Raw genomic sequence first — 26,600 nt, 5'->3', positions numbered from 1 at the left:
AGTAAAGCCAGATCTTCAGCTTGGTAGGCAGTAAAGATAATGCATGCTTGTTGCCTTTAAAAGGTTACTTTCGACTGTTGAAAAAATAATTCTGCCAAGAATGGCTGTTTTCAGTGTTGGGAGATGTTCAATATCTTTATATATACACACACACACACACACACACACACACACACACACACACACACACACACACACACACACACACACACACACACACACACACACACACACACACACACACACACACACACACACACACACACACACACACACACACACACACACACACACACACACACACACACACACACACACACACACACACACACACATACACACATACACACATACACACATACACACATACACACATACACACATACACACATACACACATACACACATACACACATACACACATACACACATACACACATACACACATACACACATACACACATACACACATACACACATACACACATACACACAGTCATGGCCAAACGTACTGGCACCCTTGCATGTTTTTCAAATAACTCACAATTTTCTCTTAAAATAAGTTGAAACTGATAAAAGTATTTGGTCTCCACTATTCTTGATTTCACTGTTAATATTACAGAACCTTTGTTTTTTATTCAGAAGTTAATATATCATTTAAAATCAGAAAATAAATGGCATTGACAAAATTATTGACACCCCAGACTTAATATTTGGAATCACAGCCTTTCGACAAAATAACTGCAGTCAAGCGCTTCCTATCGCCATGAATGAGCTTCCTACACCTCTCTACTGGCAGTTTGACCCACTCTTCTTGTACAAACTGCTTCAGTTCTCCAAGATTTGAAGGCTACCTTCTCCCAACTGCTGTGTTCAATGGGATTTAGATCTGGATTAATTGCTGGCCACTTCAGAATAGTCCAGCATTTTGTCTTGAACCATTCCTGGGTGCTTTTTGAAGTGTGTTTGGGGTCATTGTCCTGCTGCAAGACACATGACCTTCAACAGAGACCCAGCTTTCTGACACCGAGTTGAACATTGTGCAACAAAATGCCTTGGTAATCTCCTGATTTCATGATGCCATGCACAAATTCATGCTACCCCATGCCAGAGGCAGCACAGCAACCCCAAAACATCACTGAACCACCTCCATGTTTGACTGGAGGGAAGGTGTTCTTTTCTTTGAAGGCTTCATTTTGTTTTCTGTAAACATGGAGATTATGTGCTTTCCCAAAAAAGCTCTAATTTGGTCTCGTCTGTCCACAGGACATTCTCCCAGAAGGATTTTGGCTTGTTAACCTCCGCCATCAAAGATGGACGGAGGTTACTGTTTTCACCCGTCTGTTTGTTTGTTGGATTCACTATATATGCTAGATATCCCTTATTGTCGGGTTTTCTGTGTGTGTGTGTGTGTGTGTGTGTGTGTGTGTGTGTGTGTGTGTGTGTGTGTGTGTGTGTGTGTGTGTGTGTGTGTGTGTGTGTGTGTGTGTGTGTGTGTGTGTGTGTGTGTGTGTGTGTGTGTGTGTGTGTGTATGCAACGCGAGGCTCCATAGCACGAACCAGAAAACCGATTTCGATGAAACTTTGCCAACAGGTGCCATATGGTCTGGGAAGGTTCGCGTTTGAATTTCGTTGCCGAGCAACCACCCGTTGCTGTGCAGCGGCCGAAAACCCGCGTACAGTATTTTCAATACTTGTCCTTCAGTTTTGAATGTAGAGAAGCGAGACTTCGGAATTAAACACTTCGAGATATTTAGAAAATTTTACTCGAGCCGATTTTTGATTGAGTTTTTATTTTTCAAATGGTAGTCCTTCAAAAATTGGGTGTCTATTTACCGTCGTTTAAGGTGTGTATACGGTGTTTGTAAGGAGCTACACCGTCGTTCCACCTTCGATCTCTCCTGGATCCAAACGTTATTGACCAAAGTGAACAGGATCCAAAATAAATGGAATCACCGGCATTTCTGTCTTTGTGGATTTCTAATAATATAATGTTTATTTGTTTACTGAAAACGATTCCACGACCCACACACCACCTTCAATTATTTATTTACCGAAAACGATTCCACGACCCACACACCACCTCCAATTATTTATTTATTTACCGAAAACGATTCCCCACCCACACGCCGCCTCCAATTCTTTATTTATTTTCCTAAACGATTCCATGACCCATACTCTGCCTCCAATTATTTCTTTATTTACCGAAAACGATTCCCCCACCCACACACCACCTCCAATTATTTATTTATTTACCGAAAACGATTCCCCCACCCACACACCACCTCCAATTATTTATTATTTAAAGTGGGAGTGGTGTAGGAAAGTGGGCATGGCTTATGAAAAATATTGTGTGGCTCAGGAGGTGTGGTCAAACGAGCATTGAGAGATGTTTATCGGGTCGTGTGTGTGCGTGTGCGTGTGCGTGTGCGTGCGTGTGCGTGCGTGCGCGTGCGTGTGTGTGTCTGCAACGCGAGGCTCCACAGCACAAACCAGCAAACCGATTATTTTTCAAATGGTTGTCCTTCAAAAATAGGGTGTCCATTTACCGTCATTTTTTATGAGGAGTGCCAGTTGGCAAAATACGCAATAGGAAAAATCTTGCCAGGTAGAGCAACAATTGTATGTGAACCAATACGTCTTGGCAATGAATATTCGTCGGTGGATCGGTCAGAATGAAAAGTATCGTATCCAGCGCTTCGATCCGAGCGAATCCCTCGTCGCCTACCGGCTTGCTTGTTTGTTTGTTTGTTTGTTTGTGAACAGTATTACGGAAAAACTCCTGGACGGATTTCGATGAAACTTGGTGGGGGATTAGGTATGGTCCAAGGATCATGCCATTAGATTTTGGACTTGGTCCAAAGTCCAATATGGCCGCTATGGCGGCCATTTTGAAAAAATATTTGATTTTTTTTTTTTTTGCATTTCTACATGTTTTAAGTGATTTCCACCCCCCCCCCAAAAAAAAATTGTTAGAGAAAAAAAAACTTAGAAATTTTGCACCTTTTTTTTTTTTTCAAAAAAATTCCGTTTTTTTTTTTTTGGCATTTCTACATGCGCGACGATCCAGTTTAGTTTATTCAATCGTGGTTCAGTAGAGTCTGATCCGTTTTGACCTACAATGAATAGGATATCAGGTTCACTTTAGTGACCCAGCAGTATTGGCGGCGGAGGTTTTGCACTCTACCGAGTGCTCCCCCTCTAGTTCAGGTGTGTTTTGGCAAACTCCAGTCAGGTTTTCTTTTGTGTCTCTCTTAGCAGTGGGGTCCTCCTGGGTCTCCTACCATAGAACCCCCTTTCCTTGAGTTGGTGACTAATGGTACAAGTTGAAACTGTCATACCTTGTGTCTGAAGGTCAGCTTGAATCTGTTTGGGAGTTGATTGAGGTGCTTTCTCCACCATTCAAATGATCCTTTGCTGCAATCTTTGATCAAGTTTTCTCTTGCGGCCACGTCCAGGGAGGTTGGCTCCAGTGCCATGGGCCTTAAACTTCCTGATAACATTGCGTATGGTGGACACAGGAACATCAAGGTCTCTGGAGATGGACTTGTAGCTTTGAGATTGTCCATGCTTGGCTACAATCTTGTGTCTGACCCCCTCAGACAATTCTCTGATTTTTATCCCCCGCCGCGTGGCGTAAGGGGGATATTGTCACCCTGGTCGTCCGGCTGTCCGTCCGTCCGGGCGTCAACATTTATAGCTGTGAGTGCGATAACTCATAAACTGTTCGCCATATCGATTTGAAATTTGGGTCACTCATGTACCACCTGAAAAGGAAGAACCCTATTGATTTTGGGCGTGGCCGGATCCAAAATGGCCGACTGGGGCAGCCATCTTGACAAAAATTTTTTGTAATAAATGGAAAACCGCTTATCTGATTTCAATTAGTTTTGCTTACTACGTTCCTCACCCCTGGGAAACATTTTCGAGATGATGACCAAATGGTGTCTTGTTTCCAATTCACCTCCCTCATTATCTGGATATGTATGACCTTTTTCATTCAATGGCGGGGGATTCCCCATCTCTGATGGTATATTTAAGTATGGTAACCATAAGAGGGACCAGACCAATAGTAGCTGTCGCCATCTGCCATGATCTTGCAGCAGTCCGGTCTCTGAACCTCAGAGTGCTGCAATACCGATGTCCAAATGCTTGAGCTCAGATGATAACAGAGACAGGTGATCATCCTCTCTTTGGGATAGGACATTCCAGGTGCCCACCCAAAGGGGCTGCCTCAGTTTTACCCAAGGAGACCACTGTCTGGTGGACGACATCTCAGCACCACCCCAACACGCACTACCGCAATTTGACCTGGGAAGGTTACCCCCATGGTTTTACTCCTAACATCAGACTGGGGACCCCGAAGGCTTGCCCCAATCCCGTCATCTGCTGAGCTGCCCTACAGACGACAGCTGCACAGGAGATACTCCCACAGAGTGGGTTTTCAGATTTATTTGTGCTTTTTGTACGTTTTGCGGAATTAAATGTTTTACGGTGGCCGGAGTGCAAATCATGCCACCAACCTCCTTATAAAGAAACAATCCAACTGCAGGAGGACGTCTGCAGATATAGTTGGGCACTATATATATATGGATGGCTGTTGGCTCACAAGGAGCTCCTCCACCCTTTGACAGGATTTTTTTAATCCTGCTTGGTGTCCATAATCATACACCCTCCTCACCAGGAAACCTGGTGGGGGAGACTGTTTAGTCACCGACAACCCAACCACTAAACTGGTTAGTGCAGGTTTACATGGTACTTGTAGCAAGTCACAGATCTAATCTGACCTGACTGTAATATACAGGGTGTTTCAAAAAAATACAAAGTAACTGCACTGAATGAAATACAGTACTTGTGTTTAATGCATTGAAATGCTTCTAATTAATGCTGTATTTGACAAATATTTGTTTTTATGCCTCCATGTACAAAGTCGCCGAAGGCATTATGTTTTCGCGTTGTGCGTCCGTCCTTGCTAATTTTCTGTTTTATCTGCAACGGCTTATCTGATTGACACACAATTTTCATCATAAGGTGCGACGACTCATGTATGTTTTTATGACATCATAGGTCAGGTGGTGTGGCAACCATGTGAGAAAAACTTTGGACCTCTGTATCTCCGAAACTACTCTATGGAAAGAATTGAAAGTTGGCGCACGTCAAGTACTCCCCAAGGGAAATAAGTGGTTCTTTTGATGTCATCGGTGGCTTCGTTATGACATCATAATTGCATACATCGAAGGCTTTATCCAATCATTATGAAAATTTGAGGGTCATCTTTGGCTAAATTGTATGGGGGGAAAAAAAATTAAAGACTTAATTGGTCACATGGTTTCGTTCCATGTTGTCTTTAACATAAAAAAAACTTTCAAAAATCTTCTCCAATAGCTCAACAGATCGAGGCAAAACTTCACAGATACGATTGCCTATCCATGAGGAAGAAAAAGTTCTCCACCTGTGATGTAATAGGTCACAAGGTTTGGCAGCCAGATTGGATTTGTCCTAAAACCATTAAAAATCGTCTTCTCCAGACTGGCTTGACAGAGGGGAAACTCTTTCACCTACATATTCCCCAAGCCTTGGGGATACCAAGGTGTTCACAAATAATTGGGTTACATAGTCTGGCAGCCACATTGGATTAAACGAAAATCTTTAAATTATTTCTCTTGAATGGAAACGTCACAATTATAATCTCGTCATGTGGAATATACATTTTAAATTTCAACCTGATCGGCCACATGGTCTGGCAGCCAGAATTATTTAATATTTTGAATCTGGGTTCAGGGATTTAACGGTCCCATGACACCCAAAAGTACTGAAATTGCATATATATATATATATATATATATATATATATATATATATATATATATATATATATATATATATATATATATATGTATGTCCTCTAGGAGTTTTTCATCGTGATTTCAGATCTGACAATGTTTTTTCACAATACTCGTTCTGTAAAATGTAAAAATTAAAAAAACAAACCACTTTGGGAACGCCCCTAAAAATTCTGCCGAAATCTACTGAAAGGGGGGTAACCCAAATTACGTCATCTCCAGGACGACAAAGGCTGCATGTAAATTACTCGAGTTCGTGGTCTACGTGATTGTATTAGCTTCCTGTGTGTTTCCACATTTGATTGGTCGACTCAAACGCTTCGTTCATTTCTGCTTTAAAAAAATCAAACATTTGGTTTTGAATAATGGATGACATGGACTTTGATTTGTCTGGTAGCGACAGTGAGTGTGAGAGAAATGAAGGATTTTGGTCTGAATCAGATGGAGAATTGTCGGATAACGTAGTCGCGGGAGGTGAAGTTCAGGCAGCTGGAAATGAAATACGGCCTTACCAGTTCGAGCTCGAAGCAGGACAAGCAGAGGAAAATGGCGATGAAATTCCCGGCGTTCATGATGATCAGGAAGACATCGAAGGAAGACTTGGCAATAGCAACTGGTTTGACTAAATCCTATTCGTTATCCAATAATGTAAATTCGACTTGCATACTGCTCGCTATCAGAAATATTTTAGTGAGGTGACGTGACCAGCGCAGCGCAGCGCAGCGCAGCGGGCATGTTTCTCCGCGGTGAATGAATTGTAAGCAAGGCCAGCCCATGTCATCGGCCGTGTCTCTCCGTGCATAAAACAAAGCAATCTCGCTGTCTGGATACGATGAAAACTTGTGTGCAGCACACACCTTGTCACAATTGTTTAGAGTAGTCCGATAAATCTGACGTTCTGTTGCATTTTTATTTATTTTATTCCTACTGTCGTCATGTAGCGCCAGTCGAAAACAATGAAGAAAAGAGAATAATAAAAGAAAGCTACAGCACGTCAGATTTATCGGCCTAGTCGGACGGACGACGGATTTATCAGACTAGTCTAGACTCGAGTTGACATCTACCTTGTATTAGCATGCACACAATGTATAAGTCAATGCGTAAGAGTCCCGAAGCTATGAAGCCGTGTAATAGGAGTATCGGGGATTTGAGGAAGTGTGAAGTGGGCATTTTGTCAGATATCCAAATGGACATTTATTGTCATTCTTTTTTTTTTATCTTGGGTGGGCATGGGTATGCCTGTATTGTTACTTGTTTGTAAGCTTCATTGCAAGGGTATACACAAGTCAACAAGAAGATTTCTTTTCTGTTGCAGTTTTCATTTCTTTGTGCAGGTCTGCTCATTATCTTTGCACTATATGTATATATTTATATTTAATAATTGTACTTTACATTTTAATTGCTGTAATATTTTGGGCAAATTACCATGTGCAGTCAGTATTGATTCCTTTACAGTATTGCAAAGAGTGTATTCGTTTATGTGCCGGTGCAAACTGTATTATTCTGACCACTTGTACAGTAACAAAATATACTCCTCATGTGCCTTTACAAAGCATGTTGCCTACCGGATACCTTTGTCGATGTGTCAGAGAAGCAGGGACGTTCATTATCCTAAGCGAACCCTACCCTACCAGGCATGCAGTTGACGTTTGTGACAACGTTGAGATTTTAAAGAGCATATTGTCCTCGGTGTATAGATTTTTTTTTTCTGCCACCAGAAACATGCTGCATCACCAGTATTGTCTTAAATTAGAAAATTCTGAAATGAATTATGCTTGCTCCCTAATTAAAAAGTGATTCACATGCCAACGGCCTTGGTATAAGTGCATGTACAACAACAGTGCTGTTAGCTTGCCTCCACTTGTCATTTATTTCTCATAACTTAGACGTAGCAATACCAACTAGACATTCATTCATCAGAAGACTATCAGTGAGACAGCAAACACGTGCACAATGCATTTGTACGTACTTTATACGGCGCGCGACATCTAGTCAATCCACTCTGCGAGTCGCGTTCTGGAGATGACATGAACGCTGCGGTTCGCTGAAGTCAACTTTTTTGAGGGGCGGGGAATAGCAAGTTGTGAAAAGCACCAGAAATGTTTGAAATATTGGTCTAATTATCCCATTTTTGATTAAAAAAAAAAAAAAACATGGGTGATTTCTTCACTTGGAAGGTCAAGTTAAAATATAAATAAACCAATGTCACCCGCAGGGTGACCCGTATCTTGCCAAAAGGTGACCACGTGTGACTTCTTTAAGGTCACACTGAGGTGAACAGAGCTGCTATCCACCAGGAGCGACTCCTTGAGGAATATCTGCCTATGAGAGATTCCGATGAGAATCGTTCTCGAGTAACCATGAAAAATATGCGTTTGCCTCATAACGTCACCAAATGACGTCATAATGTCTCAAGCTTGACATATCTAGAAAGCACTCATCGAAGTGTTCAATTTGAGGTACCACACGATATGGTTCCTAAAACTTGAAAATTTGACCTTGGGGTCAAATATGTTTGACCTCAGGTGCTAACCATGAAGGTCAAGGCCAATCGCCACCAAAAATTAATCAGCTGAGCGCCAGACCATGAACTATATTCCCATGAAGTTTGAAGACGATCCGATCAAAATTACTCAAAAAATAAGGGTTTCGTCGAATCCCCTGATTTGCGACAAAGTGACCTTGACCTTTGACCTTGACCTTCAAAATTTTGTGCACTGAAAGGGACCTCTATAGGCCTCTGATATGCGAAGTTACAAAAATTTCCAATGATAACTGTGCTCTGCAGAATTTTTTTATACGTGATTACAGACAAACAAACAAACAAACAAAAAAAAAAACATACAAGCTGACTAACATATCTTGCAAAAACTTCGTTTTGGCAAGATAATAACCAGAAAGTTTTGAGTGTCATGGGACCTTTAAATCAAACTTGGTACAAGTATGTATAATGATGTCATAATGTGGGTGGAGGCATACCTGGCGATGTCAGAGTGCCTTTATAGTTTTTATTGCAATTTGGACAGGATGTTCCCCAAAATACATATTTTGACAGTTTTCAAAATTTTATGGAGTTGCATTCCCCCTGGATTTGCCTATTGGAGTCATTTTGCTCATTACTTTCCTTTTTTTTTTTTTTCTTCTTCTTCAAGGGCTCTGCAGTTTCACCTATTTTGTCTGTTTAGGCACCATTCAAGGTGAAAAATCCCACCCTCTGAGCTTTTTGACCCATCTCAAATTTTCTCAGGCTGGTATGGACATGCCAAAACTTGCAGCTTGGTCGGTCCGTCGAGCTGCTTTCGCTCAACAGGACATTTAGGACAGATTACAGGGGATAAACACATTAATCTGCGTCGGAGTGGCGACCCGTCCAGGATTGTGCCCAATAACCAAGGAGACTGCTTTGGCAGCACCAATGCTCTGCACAGAGAATGGTCCCAATGGGTGGATGGAAACATTAATCGGGGGTTAAGGGAGAAGCAGTTGTACACGCATTCGGATGGGAGATGACAGGGTTTCTTTACAAATATTGATGCATATTATTGGTTCATTTTTCCTCACTCTTGCACAAAATGTGCACTGGAAAATAGCTATTTATAAGCTATACATTCTTCACCCCTAGAAGCCATCTCCATAACTATGTTCTTCCTCATTATCCCTTTAAGTGAGGTGAGGCTGACTTGTACTGAGCTGCTGCTCTGCCTTGTCCAAAAAACTACTCCACCACTCTATCACCAGCCATTTCTCTCCATTCTCAATCCACCTCCACCTTTTTGACATCCCTCTTTGCACAAATCTTCCATCTCAACTGTGGTCCATCCCTTTTTCACCTGCCTCGCTCTTTCAAAACATCTGCTGTCGTCCTCCATCTGCACCAGGAGCCCTTCCCATTTTCACAGTTATTTACCAATCTTCCTGTCAAGCTCGTCTGCACCCTGATTTTATCCTTCAGTTCACCCACCCTCCTATCCACCTTCTTCATTGCCGCAATCCTCCTGATCCCATTATTCTCACAGACCTGCAACCTCTGTTGCTGTTCTGTCAGTGCTAGCGTCTGGAGACCATATTCCAGCTGGTGTTGCTGGTGCTGGAGACCACCATGCTGGTGTTGCACATGACCTTCGGACTTTCCCTTTCAACTTCCTCCATCTTCCTGTCTGCCATTGATCCATACACTTTCTTCCATGCATTTGCATTGACTTCTGTCATCCTCTGTACCTCTGCCTCCAACACATCATCACCGGTTCCCGTTTCACCGAGTTCCAAAAATGTATTTTCCTGCCTTATCTCCTTCCCTTTTAACCTGTTCAGTGTCTGTCTCTGCTGTCTGACCCACATCACCTCCCTTTTCTCTGGGCTCATCTTCAGTCCATACTTCTCAAAACCCTCTTTGTTCTCACACTTCCTGCATCTCCAGCTCGCTTTCTGCTGCTATCGCTTGATCGTCTGCATGCAGTGGTCTCCTCAGAATGTATTTCATGTATACCTGCTTCTCTCTGTCTTCTCCATGCTCAGCTTCAGTCTCTGCTTCTCAAAAGCCTCCTCCCACTCCTCTCGTGCTTCCTTCATCTTCTGCTCACTCTCTGCTACTATCAACAGATTGTGTGCACATGACAGATCCTTGCAACTCCAACCTCTTCTCTACCAACTGTCGTAGCATAAACACATCCACCATCCTTCTTCCTTTTCGCAACCCCTAATGTTCTTCACTCTATCGTCCGCTCAACACTTTTCTGTATCCTTCCATCCAGAATCTTCTTGAGGAGCTTCATCACATGACACAGAAGCATGATGCCTCATTGCTTCCCTGAATCTTGCATGTCTCACTTCCTTTACCATATTCGTACAATTAGACCAGTCCATCACTTTCAGAATTTCACCCTCTTACACTTTACACACATATTCAACAGCCTCTTCGTCCAACTGATTCCAATCTTTCCCAATGCGATTAGCATCTCTTCCATGCCTGGTGCTCTCCCCTTCTTCATCCTTTTTAATGGTGTACACCTCTGCTTCTATAATCTCCACAAATTCCACTTTCCCTTCCACAAAGCATGGTAACTCCAGCAATTTATTACTTCCTCCCTGGTCTAGCAAGTGTTTGAAAAAGCCTTTCCATACTTTCAGTACTGACTCATTTATCACTAACATCCCATCTCCATTCTTGATCACCACCCACTCTCCCTCCACCCATTCATGACCTTACCATCCTCATCCCTGTCTCGAACTATTTTGTAGATCTGCTCACCATCGTCATCCAACTTTGTTGTACATGTCATTCCTTGTCTTATCCACAGCCCTTTGCTACTTTATTATTTTGCCTGTACAAGTGCAACAATCCTGTGTCTCTTTGTCCTCCTCCAACCTTGATCTTCTCTATCCTCTTCCAAACCACCTCCTCCTCACAGATTACCTTTGCTACTTACACCTGAGATCTCTCTCCCCCTCCCACACTCCCACATCCCCCTAAAAGGCCTTTCCACCCTCTCCCTCCCTTAACACATCTCCCCTTCCTCCCCCCCTACTTGTCTCCCTTCCTCCTGCCTACTTGTCTCCCTTCCTCCTGCCTACTTGTCTCCCTTCCTCCTGCCTACTTGTCTCCCTTCCTCCTGCCTACTTGTCTCCCTTCCTCCTGCCTACTTGTCTCCCTTCCTCCTGCCTACTTGTCTCCCTTCCTCCTGCCTACTTGTCTCCCTTCCTCCTGCCTACTTGTCTCCCTTCCTCCCCCCTACTTGTCTCCCTTCCTCCTGCCTACTTGTCTCCCTTCCTCCCCCCTACTTGTCTCCCTTCCTTCCCCCTACTTGTCTTCCTTCCTCCCCCTACTTGTCTTCCTTCCTCCCCCTACTTGTCTTCCTTCCTCCCCCTACTTGTCTTCCTTCCTCCCCCTACTTGTCTCCCTTCCTCCCCCTACTTGTCTCCCTTCCTCCCCCCTACTTGTCTCCCTTCCTCCCCCTACTTGTCTCCCTTCCTCCCCCTTACTTGTCTCCCTTCCTCCCCCTACTTGTCTCCCTTCCTCCCCCTACTTGTCTCCCTTCCTCCCCCTACTTGTCTCCCTTCCTCCCCCTACTTGTCTCCCTTCCTCCCCCTACTTGTCTCCCTTCCTCCCCCCTACTTGTCTCCCTTCCTCCCCCAACTTGTCTCCCTTCCTCCCCCTACTTGTCTCCCTTCCTCCCCCTACTTGTCTCCCTTCCTCCCCCTACTTGTCTCCGTTCCTCCCCCCACTTGTCTCCGTTCCTCCCCCCCCCACTTGTCTCCGTTCCTCCCCCACTTGTCTCCGTTCCTCCCCCCACTTGTCTCCGTTCCTCCCTCCCCCACTTGTCTCCGTTCCTCCCCCCCCACTTGTCTCCGTTCCTCCCCCCACTTGTCTCCGTTCCTCCCCCCCCCCACTTGCCTCCGTTCCTCCCCCCCCACTTGTCTCCGTTCCTCCCCCCACTTGTCTCCGTTCCTCCCCCCCCACTTGTCTCCGTTCCTCCCCCCCACTTGTCTCCGTTCCTCCCCCCCCCACTTGTCTCCGTTCCTCCCCCCCACTTGTCTCCGTTCCTCCCCCCCACTTGTCTCCGTTCCTCCCCCCCACTTGTCTCCGTTCCTCCCCCCCACTTGTCTCCGTTCCTCCCCCCCACTTGTCTCCGTTCCTCCCCCCCCCCACTTGTCTCCGTTCCTCCCCCCCCCACTTGTCTCCGTTCCTCCCCCCCCCCCCACTTGTCTCCGTTCCTCCCCCCCACTTGTCTCCGTTCCTCCCCCCCACTTGTCTCCGTTCCTCCCCCCCACTTGTCTCCGTTCCTCCCCCCCACTTGTCTCCGTTCCTCCCCCCACTTGTCTCCGTTCCTCCCCCCCACTTGTCTCCGTTCCTCCCCCCGACTTGTCTCCCTTCCTCCCCCCCGACTTGTCTCCCTTCCTCCCCCCCGACTTGTCTCCCTTCCTCCCCCCGACTTGTCTCCCTTCCTCCCCCCCGACTTGTCTCCCTTCCTCCCCCCGACTCTGTCTCCCTTCCTCCCCCCCGACTTGTCTCCCTTCCTCCCCCCGACTTGTCTCCCTTCCTCCCCCTCGACTTGTCTCCCTTCCTCCCCCGACTTGTCTCCCTTCCTCCCCCCGACTTGTCTCCCTTCCTCCCCCCGACTTGTCTCCCTTCCTCCCCCGACTTGTCTCCCTTCCTCCCCCCGACTTGTCTCCCTTCCTCCCCCCGACTTGTCTCCCTTCCTCCCCCCGACTTGTCTCCCTTCCTCCCCCCCGACTTTTCTCCCTTCCTCCCCCCTACTTGTCTCCCTTCCTCCCCCCCAACCACGCTTCTCCACCCCTTCCCTCCCCGATGTAACAGGAGGGAGTGTTGCTTTTCTTGGTTTACTCAGTTGGGCTTGTGGCATTTATGGGCACGATTGTGTGACATGGAGGTTATGGATGCATCATGACATTGTGAGGAGGGGGGGGGGGGGAGTTGGGGGTTGAGTTAAAATAACTCGAATTAAAAACTTGAGCTTTTTCATTAAATTTATCTTGAAGCATTTTGATTATTCTGTGGTCCAGGTATTTTGGATTTTGGCCAAGTTGCTGGGCTGAAATCCTCCTATTTGAAAGTTTCATCTAAGATTGTCTGAATTTATAATTTTATCTCCATCACTTCACTGAAATGGATAAACTTTAGATTGTTATTCAAGCAGCACCCTTGCTGGCAATGCATCAGAACTAAACCATCGATTCTGTGGGAGAACAAAACCCAGCAGAAGACTTCACAGCGAGATTGCCAACACCAAACATTTTTGCTGCCTTCAGTTGATGGGAATGGTTGTACAGTATACTGTTGTGCTAATTTTTCATTTTTATTGTGTAATATGGAGGCTTCTGTGTATCATATTTGTGTTGTTAAAATTATCCTCACGTATGGGTTGTCTTCAGTCCCACCTGAATAGTTGCATTTGTGAAGTGTGCTTATACTGTTTAGTCAGTGGCTCGCATGGTTTAACAGCCAACACCCTGTTGTGTCTAGGCTGGTGTAAAGGGAGAACTTGGTCGGATGCTGGGAGTTTTTGAGGTAAGTGTGGCTATTTCCCTTCCAATGCACATCTATGTGGTCAGCCACATGGTAATATTGTCATGTCTGCACCAGTCGGTAAAATAAGGAAACTATTCTGCAATTCCTTTTCTTGAATAAAAGTGTTGTAGTTCAGGGAAGATAGAATTCTGGAAGAGAAATCGATTTGACGAAAACATTTGCTGGACTGCAAAGCAATGAAGAACTCTTAATTATGCACTTTTTGTTACTGTTCACCCCTTGATACCTACATTTCTTTCATGTACGATGCTTGCAAAAATGCATTTTTCTGCCTCAATTTTGTCACACGCTTGTCACAAGAAACGTATTCAAATCGAAAAGAAGCTTTTGTTTGAACGCTTTCTGCTGTTAAATTGTAAATGAAGTTATACCTCAAGAACACCTTTTAGAAGATGACCTGCAAGTATATCGTTTGGACGTGTTGCATGTATTATTGCCCCCATGCTTTAATACAAACAAACATCTTGTAGATTGTCTTGTCTGTCATGCTGTCTTCTCCTAAAGGATTGTGCAGAAATTTACCAAACTTGGGAGGTATGATCACCACTATGGCAAATACTGAAAAATGCAGTTACGGGAACGTTTTAAAACATTTCTTTTTAATGAAACTGTGTTTGCAATCAACATTGGGGGATGCATGAAATATGTAATGACTTTTTTTTTGAATTTTTTTTTTACCCCAGTTTCATGCTCCAAAGGGTGGGAGGGACTTAAGGTCACAGTGGTCAAAACAGTTTTTTTTGGGGGGGGGGGGATAAATTATTTATTTATTTATTTATTTATTATAGAAACTCAATTTGATGTTGGGTTGTTCCTGGTGGAAATTTTTGTCATCTTTAAACTTTGCTTTAGGTAGGAAGTGTGGACAGAGGAGGAGGATGGGGGCGGGGAAGCGGGTGTTCTGGACATGCGTTTGATAGGGGTGCTTGAGGGAAAGCCGGGGTGGTTAAAAAAAAACTTTCTTTTGCCCAAATCGCACATTTATTTACACCTCTTCCTCTCCTGGACCTCCGGAGAGTTGTATGGTGGGGAAGGGGGTTCAGGAGGATAGCGAGGGGACTGGAAGATGAGAAGGCGCGAGGGGAGTGCAAGATAAAGTAGTGTGAAGGGAGGTTCTGCCAGGACATGCCTAGATGTGACCACCACCACCACCACCACCACCACCACCACCTCATCCCTGTCTTTTCCCCCGCCCCCCTCCCCCCCCCAAGACGTAACCACCGTCCAGACACATCTGCGTGTGAAACACCGGGGTGACGGTTTATAGCTGGGTTGGGCTTCAAACCCAGGCTACACAGCTTAGAGCGAGCTTGCGTACCTCTCGGATATCCTGCCGTGATGTTAACACGGGAGGAGAGGGGGAGAAATCTGGGAGACGTGACGTCCAGTTTAACGGCACACACATTGATTAATCACCCTGCCTGTGAAACACTGGGGTGACAGTTTATAGCTGGGTTGGGATTCAAACCCAGGCTACACAGCTGAGAGCGAGCGTGCTGTCCTGCCGTGATGTTAATGAAACGTTTCATTTTCTTTTCTATTTTTGCCGAAGTTATGGGTCGTATAATGAAAGGATCTCGTACAAAAGGGGGAAATTGCGCATTTTCAGCGAGCCAGCCATCGTGCGATACACCACAGAATAATGCGGGGCCAACGCAGGCGAGTGCCTCCTGAACATTGTTCAAGTCGATCGACATACAGTATTCAGCGGTGAAATTGTTGCATGCTCATCAAGTGGCTTAAGCACTCTAACAAAACGGTTGACAAGGAATGGCTTGATTGGCAAGCAAGAGCAATCTCCGACCGTCTTATTAAACACACCCTCCCTGAGATGCGCAACATATCAAATGCGTCCGAATTGGCCAAATGAACACTTTTTAGAAGTCGGAACTGCTGCTAAGTACAATTCTGGAGTTTAAATTTTATAATTCAGCTTGGCTTGGGAGATTCTCAAGGTTATGCCATGTGTGGAAATGAAATGGCCATAAAAGCTGGCGTGTCTGGGTGTTTACAAGCATTGAAATGTACCCAGCGATTCATAGCTGTGATAACAGGCATTTGATAATATGAGTGAGGAAAGTTTAAAAAAACTTTATCATTAACAAATAGTGGCAAATGAGGCCGTTAATTATCTTCAAAAGGGGAGTTTTTATTCACCTAAATATACAATTTTCACTCATTCACTTCCTTGAAGTTCCCTTGGTGTGCATGCTAGGTTTCATGGTTTTGGAGTTGTGGAAGACACGCACACATTGACATTTATTAGTCGAGAGTTGTGCCCATCGGTGAGTGCGTCAATCAGTCCGTAAACATCTATATATTAATACTGAAGGACCAATTTTGAGCTCCTCCTAGCGGTCGCGTCGTGTTTTTCTCGGTACTGTGACCTGGACTGAAAGAAACTTTGTACCTGTAAGAGTGCATCGCACATTGTGGCAATAGTCAACTTTAAAATATGAAGCAGAATAAACACTTTTCGTTTTACATTCGTTTACATGGCGATGTGTGACGTCACCGCTGAGAGGCGTCAGGACGTCATGACATCATCGGTCATTACGTCTGCCGTCGACAGACCGTTACCAGTGAGAGGCGTAATTCCACTCCTCGAAAATAGCGTCTGCAATGTAAAACCCTCTTCTGCACATGCTGACTACCTCAGAATGTGAATTTGACACAAAAATGTAACAAGAAACATTGTATCTTCTATCTCTATATTAATACTGAAGGACCAAGTTTGTGCTCCTCCTCGCGGTCGCGTCACGTTTTTCTCGGGACTGTGACCTGGACTGAAAGAAACTTCATACCTGTAAGAGTGCATCGCACATCGTGGCAATAGTGAACCTTCAACTCTGAAGCAGAATAAACACTTTTCGTTGAGACGGAGGCGAGGAGTGAAGAGGCGGGGGCGGGGGATGAAGAGACAGGGGCAGGGAGTGAGGAGGCAGGGGATGAAGAGACAGGGCAGGGAGTGAGAAGGCGGGGGGCAAGGTAAGCAAATTTTTGGGCGAGGGTAAGCAAATTGAAAGCGGGAGACGGGGGGGGAATGGGGTGGGGGACGAGTGTGCGGGGGCTGGGGTGAATTTGACGGGGTTGAGTGTGAGGGGGTGGACAGGGGCGGGGGCCCGGGGCAAGTGGGGCGGGGAATCAAGAAACGGGGTGCAGGGAGTTAAGAGGCAGGGGCGAGGCCGGGGTAATTAAATTTTTGGGCGGCGGCATGCAAATTGAAGGCGGGGGGGGGAATTGGGAGGGGCGGGGGATGAGTAGGCGGGGGTAAGCACGTTCTGTCCAGTCCATGTCCCTCAAGTGTGGGTGAGCTGGTGAGGGTGGTTGAATGAAGGGAATCCGTCTGTGACGGGGTTTCGGCTAGCCAGTCATTATTGCTTGAACCAAGCACACGATTTTGATGAAGCTTTGCCATGAGCTTCATCTCTGATGCCAAATGAAGGTGTATTGACTGCAACAAAATCTGCACTCATTCTTTGAGGGAGGTCTATTGGGGGGGGGGGTGGTGGTGTTGTCCCCCCCCCACCTCCCCCAATAAAGAATAGGTATTTGCGCTCTTTCAAAACTACACACACATTTTCAATGAAACTTGACTACAAACTTCATCACCCATGATGTTCCAAAGTGTATCGACTGCATCAAAATTTGCGCTCATTAAGGGGGGTCTCTGGGAGAGGGGGGAGTTTGACCCCCCCCCAAAAAGGTATTTGCTCTCTTCTCCGAAACTACACACAACTTCGATGAAATGTGACCACAACCTTCATTCCCCGTGATGTACCAGTTTGTTCATGGCATAAAAAAAAAAAATCAGGGTTGAAGGTGGTGTGCGGGGGGTTTGAGTGACTTCCTTCTGATCCAGGTGAACTTCAGGACAGGCGGTCCTATTTTTGTGTTGTAGAAAGGGGTCTACTCAATTGAGGTGGAGGGAGGGGGCTGGGCCGGGGTTCAAAATTTTTTCCACATGTTGTAAAATATAACCACAGTAACACGCACCACAAATTCTACCACTCACGAATAGCAAAACAACTTGTGAAATATAATATAATCTTCTGTAATGGTGCAGGGTCAGTGCTGCGGCTATTTTTTATAACATTTGCTATGCAATCGGAGATTGAACGATTCTAAATTTAATTGCATAATTTGTTTCGAGGTGAAGCAAAACTGGAATTTCAGACATTTGCAAGCGAATGCAATAAATAGGTCTCCCTTAATTTGCACTCATCAGGAAATATAATGAGGAGGTTGGGACCATCCTCTGTGCAGAGCATTGGTACTGATTAAGCAGTCTCCTTGGCTATTGGGTACAATCCTAGACGGATCACCACTCCGACACAGTATACCAGCATGCTGGCACTCATTTTGCCGACCTCGGAAGGATGACAGGCCGAGTTAACCCCACCTGGTATGAACTCAGGACCCTAGGATCCAAAGCCCACCACCCTAATCATTAAGCCAACACCAGGCATATCTGTAATAACATCGTGTGAAATATAATAAGAAAATAACATTGTGCCAAATGTGTTCTTGCCAGCCCAAGATGCTCATTACTATTTTGACCTTTGACCCATGTAAAATCGAAACTGCTCTTGAAAAACTTGAATCAGAAATGAATGTTGTAAAATATTGCTTGAAGCAAACCTGAATGCTGAGTATTATGCTACATAATTGCTGTTTGCTTATGAACAAAACTATAGCAAATGGTCAGATCCAGCCATGAATATGTCCATGTGACTGAGTTTGCAATTTTTTTTTTTTTCCGGACACCCCAAGGTGCATCATCACATATCTGTGATTCCATGCATACAATACCTTTTGCCGAATAAATAAAATTAAGATGCTGGACCTCTTTACCTGCTTGACTCTGTCGTTATCAGGATTGGATTAAATATAAACACTTGGCTGGCCAGAAACATTAACGGCTGTCTGATTTTTGACCTATGACCCCTGTATACCCCTCAAAACATAAATCTGTAACATTTCTCTACATCCAAAAAGGCAATGTTTGAAAGTCCCTTTTGTGCCAAATTTATGTATCGACTCAAATTGGAATGCAAGATAATGGCAAAGCAAAATACTTGGGTTGGGGAGTGGGTGGCCAAGGTGCTGGCCAATTTTTAAATGTATATTTTTGGGGGGGAAGGAATAACATTCACATTAGAACAGCTTTGTATATTTTTGGTTATTCAATGTTGATTTGTTATTCACCCTAATCTCTAGCCTCCAGTCATGCTCATTCTATGAAATGTCTTCCATGTGTTGTGCTGCACAAAAACTTGTATTTCAAATCCAACCACTGCATGAACACTGAGGTTTCACTGATTGATACAATTATGGAATCGAACGACCTTGATTTCATATCTGACGTGGCAACTCTTACCTTGGCTGGCAGCTCAGCTTGTGTATAGATGGGCTATGCCTTTCAGAAGAACAGCGTATAGTACAAACAAGGTATAAAAGTTAACCATAAAGTGGACACCAATCCGTGTGTCGCAAATGATCATTGGTGAACCTTAGTTTTATTGATGATCCAATCGTGACTTGGGAAGTCTTCCAAAAGAATCCTAATTTCTCGCTGCTTAAATGTATACTTCTCACAATATTTGAAACAACAACTTTTGCAATGCCAACTGGTGTTCTTAATTACCAAACATTGTTGATGCCTTTTAATGTATTGTAATTTGATAGTTAATTGTCTTTGTTGCAAAGTAAACTACCTTTCAAGTTTGGAGAAGGGGTAAATCAGAAAACTGTTCATATTTCAGTGACATGTATTGTAGTTATTTTATTTTTAAGTTTGTGCTCTTTGTGTGTAGCATCAGGAAATTATAACCCTTGTTCGTTCGCTTATGCTACTTTACTCTGCATTGGGTTCCACGTCGCAGTCCAATTACTCACAAACATGAAATGCAATAAAATAAAAAAAACAATTTGAGGGATTTCTTTCCCTGCAATAAATGGACATGGAGAGTTCAGCATTTGCTGAAGATGGCGATGGATAAATACCTTCCTGGGTGTGAGTCTAAACTTCGTGTTGATGTACGGACATTGATGAAGTTTTGAGCACCATTTCCATGCAATCTAATTTTGGCATTGTGTGGTCAGAAGTATTTTCAGAAGATGACACTTACTTTGTGCAATTGCTAGCATTTTTATTTTGAGTGAATTTCTCAGGTTAGGAAATTTCTCAGGTTGCTGGAGCTCGTCCATGTTTTACATATCGGGCAAGAAGATTCGGAGAGATTATTCAATATCTTGATATTTGAACCTGGGATTTTTTTTTTGCAGGAGTCTTATGCTCACGCAGGACCGCCAAAGTGGCTTCCTGAACATAAGCTGGAAAAATGTTTCACATTTTAAAATTCTCATTCTGCTTTGCTGATTTAATTTGAAGCACATTTATAGTTCAGTACAATGAAGTGTAAAATGTTGAATGTGATGCCCTCCTCTCCGAGCCAACCTCTGCTTGAGTGATTGATATTTAAGGCTTTTCGGCAGTGGCCCATGCTCATGAGAGCACAGGATCATCTACAGTATAAAAATAATTCCGCCATCATCACCAGCTTCATGCTACAGTGTCAGTCAGGGTGTGTATTTTTGCTCACCATTTTTGAATTTGCTGAACGTTTATTTTTATTTTTTAGAATCAAGACAGGCGGCATCGCACGTATGTGTTCGTGCTCATTGTCACTGAGCTGCTAGACCATTGGGAAGATTCTGAGAATCTGGGTAAGTCTTTGCAAGTATCTCCCATCATTCCTTTGTTACTTGAATTGGATATTTTTTTAATGCTGTGTCTTTTTATATGAAGGACAATTTTTGCTTAAATGAATAGATGTTCGCAAAAACAATTGAATACCATCAATAGAATTTCAATATCAACACAAGGCACATTCTCAGATGAGAATGCTAAACTAGTCGCACCAATTTTTGAAGCTTTCATCCCATACAGACTGTTTGAAATGGTCTTGGCTGAGACTTCTGTCCCATCCTGAACATTTTTTGGCCCTGGAGATGCAGCTTTAGTTTATTTGTAGACAAGGGAAAGTGCACACACACTATGTACGAAATGCTGTTGCTAAGTTACTTCGTGATGGTTTCCAAAGCTGGCTGGAAAAGCAAACAACTGTTTCAAACAGACAGCAACTTAACTACCCCACAAAGCACATCTTGTTTTGCATGGTGTTAATTTGACACTTTTTCTGAATAAATGTGTGCTTGCACTGAAAGGATGTTAATTTTTGTGGCTTTGGCTGCCAAATCATGTGACTTGTCATTGTCACTTCATGTATACTTGGGTAATGAGTAAACCTTTGTATTTGAGGAACTTGAACCACAGCTGTGGATCCATTTTTTAGCTCACCTGTACTGGAGCATAGTTCCGGTGAGCTTATGGGATGGCACGTTGTCAATCCAGAAACACTTGCAACTTCTTCTCCAAAATTGGTGGATGGGATTGTGACCAAAGTTGGCTAAAATGATATTTGGTATGTTGCAACTCAAGTTTGTTCACGGCATTTAAAAAAATTGTCAAAGGGGGATACCGGGGGTTAAAGTAGTTCTGGGTTTGACCCCTTCCCCACCAAAATAGGTATGCTTTTTCCTCTGAAACTATACACATAATTTTGATGAAACTTGACCACAACCTTCATCACTTGTGATGTACCAAAGTTTTTTTTCACAACATTAAAAACAAAAAAAAGAGCAATCGGAGATGCAGACCCTCACCAAGACTTGTCTTATGTGGTGTTTGTGTAGTTTTGTGCACTATTTTTTTGTGGTGATTGTGTACTGGTGTGTTACATAATTAACAAGAAAAAAAGCTATCAGAGATTGCGGACCCTCGCCAGGACTTGTTTTGTGTGGAGGTTGTGTACTGGTGTGTTGCATCATTAATAAGAGACATAATTAGAACTGTTACTTCATTCATAACTGCTGACAGTGATGACGGTGCCAAGACGTCCCGCTTTGATCGGATATCTGACCCTGACCCATGGAAGACCAAATAGGTACAGTCCTGCATTGGAGAATCAGAAGGAAGACCAAACAAGCAAAAAGCAAAGATTAAGTCATCCGAAGGAACCTGGATATGATTTGCATTTCAGCTGCTGCCACTCTACCCTCAAACTCAACCAGGCACAGCCAAGTGAGCTTCATTCAAAAAAAATAAAATAAAAAACACCCCATCAAAAAAAATTAATAATTCTGGCTGCCAGACCATGTGTCTGATGAAGTTGAGATTTAAAACATGTATGCCCCATCACCACTGGATCACAATTGTGAAGTTTCATTTCAATTGATTAAGCAGTTCCAGAGAAAACATTATTTAATATTTTTCTTAAACCCACGTGGCTGCCAAACATGTGACTTGTCAATTATTCCTTAACCTTGCACATGCATGCCTTGGGGAGTATTTATGTGAAGTTTGCCCTCGATCTGTATCGCTGTTCTGGAGAAGATTTTTATGTGTTAGCGTAAATCCAATATGGCTGCCAAACCATGTGACCATATGTGTGAACCTTTTGCTCCTCATGGATAGGCGGTCATATGTGTAAAGTTTCGTCTTGATCTGTTCAGCCATTTCAGAGAAGATTTTTGAAAGTAAAAAAAAAAAGGCTGCTGAATCACGTGACCGGTGACGTAATTAAAAGCTTTTTTTGTGCTCCATTTTATTCCAACATGACCTTCAAAAATTTTCATACTGATCGGATGTGGCGTTTTACATATGCAATTATGACATCAAAATTAAGGTACCTATGATGTCATTAAAAAAAATCACTCATTCCCCATGAGAAGTACTTGCTATATGCCGTTTCATTTTTTTTCCTCGGTGCGGTTTCAGAGATTGACGCCCAAAGTTTTCACAACATGACTGCCGCACTACGTGACTGACTGACATCATAATTATCATTAAAACATTCTCCATGCATAGTCGCACCAATGGTGAGCATTTTGTCTCTATCCGACAGGAAGTTGCGAAGAAAAACGCGAAAGTTCTGTGCGGTCAAACAAACAAACAGACCCAAATGCAATACCATCTCCTTTGGTGAGGGTTACTTGAAGGTTCATCATTATTCACAGTAGGGTTGGTGTTGATTGGGTAACGTGCAGTGTTCGGCTTGCGCCAGACATAATGCTTTGAATTTAGACCAAAAAGTTCAATTTTTTTTTTGTCTTGTCTGACCACAAAACATCTCCCAATGCCTGTAAGTATGAATAAGATGCTTTTTCGCAAAGCCCGAATGAGCTTTTAGATGCGTCTTTTTAGCAGCATCTCGTGTAGCGAACGCTGCTCATAGAGAGCTCGGCGTTCTTCTTCTATCTTCTATCTTCTATCTTCTATCTTCTATCTTCTATCTTCTTCTTCCTCCTCTTCTTCCTTTTCTTCCTCTTCCTTAATCTTCTTCTTCTTCCTCTTCCTTAATCTTCTTCTTCTTCTTCTTCCTTAATCTTTAGGACTCGGCTCTTGTATATACAAGATCCGGATCTCCTTAAATACTGAGCACATGTACACATCCTCACATAGACGGTGCCTTTTGAGAGCGTCTATCATGAACTTTTGAATATATTCGGACATTTGCTTTAAAGTTTCAAAAAGTTCACGTTACTATTTAAAGATTATTCCATTTATCGTATTTTAATTCCGTAAATACATTATTTATTTCGTAAATACGTAAAGACATTATGACGCGTTTCGCTATTGGCTTAATCAAGGCACGTGATGAAATATCGGAAGTTGTTGTTTTAAAAAAAAAAAATTTTTAAATATATATATTTTTTTTAGCCGACAAAATCTTTAGGACACTGCTCGTGGACACATTTGTCCTTGTTCAGTAATGACTTCTTTTCTTTTTTTCCACCTGTCCATAGAGGCCAGCTTTGTGAAGGAATGGGATATTATTGATTGAGGGACACTGACCCCCCCCCCCTCAACTTAGACATAGAGCCTTGTCGGGCTGTTTCAGTCATTTTTGGATTTACAGTGATATCCTGAACCAGTTTCCTGCTTGCCTGGCTGCTGAGTTTTGATGGGCTACCTGATCTGGGTGGAGTCTTGGTGGATTTCACCATACTCAAGGGATAATGAGTGAATTTGAAATAATCTTTTAACCTTCTTCTGAACAGTTTCTTCACCACTTTGTCTGACTTCTTTGGAAAGCTCCTGTCTTCATGTTTGCCTTGTTGTTTGACCATGTGGGTTGCACCTTAAAACTCCTTAGATATGTGGGGGAGCTTAGTTTTTAAGTTAAACCACTGATTACTTACAAGTGAAACCTGTTACACTTATTTTGTAACCTTTCAAACAAACAATTTGCTACTGATGTGATTTAGTGTTAATTCGGTAAAGTGTTTGATTACTTACGCAACTGAGAATCATCTGATTTTTCTCTATTAATCTAACTTATTCACATTTTATCTGCATTTTTATCTCATCACTTCAGAGTCGTTTGAAGACTATATGTATTAAGTTTGATTTGCAAGCAGCATCAAAATGTGAAAACCTTGGAAGACATTGAATACTTTGCAGGCCGCTTTATGCTCTCACACATCACCAATGAGCTGAAGGATATAATCAGTGTCCTCGAGAGATACATGAAAAGCAAAGAAGAAAGTTCCCTGACAGCATTGCAGTTTTCTTCCTTTGCCAGTGACGAAAATAACTTTGCAGAGCTTTCCAAGTTAGGACTGGCTGCCAACAAAGCTTTAAAGGAAGACATTCGTACCAAAAAGGTGTCTGAGATGGGTGTTCCGTAATTTTGCATGGAATGCAGAACTCCTCTTGTCAAAATGGTGTGCAGGCTGGTTGAGACTTATCACATAAAGTACCCCCTTGCTCGAAGCTTGCCTTGACCTAAATATTTTCAAGAAGAAATACTTGGTGAAATTGACGAGAGCTCTGATGTCCTTGGACAATGCACAGTGCATCACTTGGACAGTGTACAAGATACATAGATGATGCTGCCTTCAGACGCACAAACTTTGACCGAAAGAAGGATACGCTCAATCATCTATGACATTTCGATTTAGCACAGAAAAGGGAACTCGGCAAATTGTGGTCTGTTCTGAAACGGCTGTTACTTTTATCCCACAGTCAAGCAATCGTGGAAAGTGGATTTTCAGTGAACAACAAAAAGAGATTGAGGTCAAAAACCTGAATAAGAAATCTATAGTGATCATCTCATTGCAGTGGGTGGAGTTCAGAACATGCACCTGCACAAGAAACTGTTAAGTTTTGCTGGTGTGCGCAGAAAATATAAACTCCTCTTGATGAGCAAAAGCGTCCAAAACGAGAACAGCACTCGGGAGAGCGCATTCCTCTCGGCTGAACAGTTTCCAATTCGTATCCCACTGAAGAGCCGGATCTGCATCCAGACCTGAACCAAAATCTAATCTGCTTGTTATTGTCACTTTCCGAACTTGTCACCAAGTTTTGTCAATATCCGTCCACAACTTTTTTGAAATGTCATGCTACATCTCGTTTTTGGCATGATCTCTCAATGGTGAGGATCCAGCTGATGAGATCTGCATTACATCATTCAAACTATCGTGCAAGAAACAGGTCCGATGGGCCCAGTGGACCGAGAAGCTCAGAAAGGCTGCTTCAACATACAGTATCTTATTCAAGGTCTTCCATGAACATTATCCCACCACAGAGGTCCAGCTGCTCTCTGCAACCGACCCCACTTGGTTTCATGTCTTTCCTCGACCTCTGTCGAGCTAATTCGTCTCTTGTTCCGTGGAGCGCACGATCCACACTTTCTTCCCTCCTCTTGCCATGGAGGTCGAGCTCGTCTGCAGTTTTTGAATCTGCTTGAAGAGATGACGTTTTTTTCGTTGAAAGATGATGTGAACACTCACATGACGTGCACCACCACGTCAGCTGCAACATCAATAGGTTAATGATCCTACAGCTCTAAATGTGTTGTTGTTTTCCAAGTAAACAAAAGAACCAAGAGACCACTGCAGAGCTAATAATTACATCCATTGTGTCCAAATGGGTTTTTTGCACGCATTGAAAGAACTATTCTATTTATTTTCCATGTGTCCAATCACCTACTTTAGTATCTTTTGTCAGAGTCAAACTAATTTCTGGTCCATTGTTTTTTGAAGCAATGGTGATTCATGACATGGACTGTGATGGGGCAATCTGTGACGTGGTGGTAAGGAGATGGTGTTCGTGATGTGGAATGGAAAAGGATGGAGGGAGAGGTTTGAAGGGCAAATTTACAGGATCGACGGGCCATGAGGAGGGCTCGAAAGGTGAACGTGACGAGGGACCGACAATGGATGGGCAGGTGAAGTCATAGAGGGTTCCAAAGATGGATTGGAAGATGGAGGGAGTAGAGAGAACCCGGACTTTGTAACTATTGATGCGTATTCGTGCCACTATAACAAAAGGTAGGAAATCTATCTCGCATAAACTAAAGAAATATCTGTCTGGGGAAAATCCTTTGTGCCTCTGAATGCGTATGGGGGTCTTTTCCTTAACCACAACAATATTAACTTTGGAAGAAAAAAAAATTTTCTTCAAAAAAAGGAAATTGCAGATGCCCGACAAAGAATTGGTTGCCACAGGGTGTTGGGAGGCAATTTTACAAGCCCAGCAATTGTCTCCTCTTGCAAAAGGTACCATGGGATTTTTACACATCCACTCGCAATTGCTGGGTGGATGGGACACGCAACTTAATGTGCCTTAAAAGGATGGTGCA

At 43.4% G+C, this 26,600-nt stretch overlaps 1 protein-coding gene across 8 annotated transcripts in view; it reads left to right on the top strand.

The window, feature by feature from the left end:
* NUDT3 (nudix hydrolase 3) overlaps positions 1–26,600 on the top strand; it is a 79,188-nt gene that overhangs the window by 24,162 nt on the left and 28,426 nt on the right. For 4 of the 8 annotated variants that reach the window (XM_085870417.1, XM_085870418.1, XM_085870413.1 and 1 more), the window contains exons 3-4: positions 13,825–13,869; positions 20,535–20,619. In XM_085870417.1, the coding sequence (XP_085726543.1) occupies positions 13,825–13,869; positions 20,535–20,619 (130 nt within the window). Of the gene's footprint in view, positions 1–13,824; positions 13,870–20,534; positions 20,620–20,842; positions 21,019–26,600 lie in introns of those variants that run through there. The other 4 variants (XM_085870420.1, XM_085870421.1, XM_085870419.1 and 1 more) reach the window with 2 other exon arrangements.

The sequence above is a fragment of the Eptatretus burgeri genome, chromosome 2 (genome assembly GCF_056783735.1).
Source record: "Eptatretus burgeri isolate ZD-2024b chromosome 2, Ebu_testis_v1, whole genome shotgun sequence".
NCBI classification, from domain to species: domain Eukaryota; kingdom Metazoa; phylum Chordata; class Myxini; order Myxiniformes; family Myxinidae; genus Eptatretus; species Eptatretus burgeri.
The sequence above is the reverse complement of the archived record's forward strand: the minus strand, read 5'-3'. Positions and strand labels throughout refer to the sequence as shown.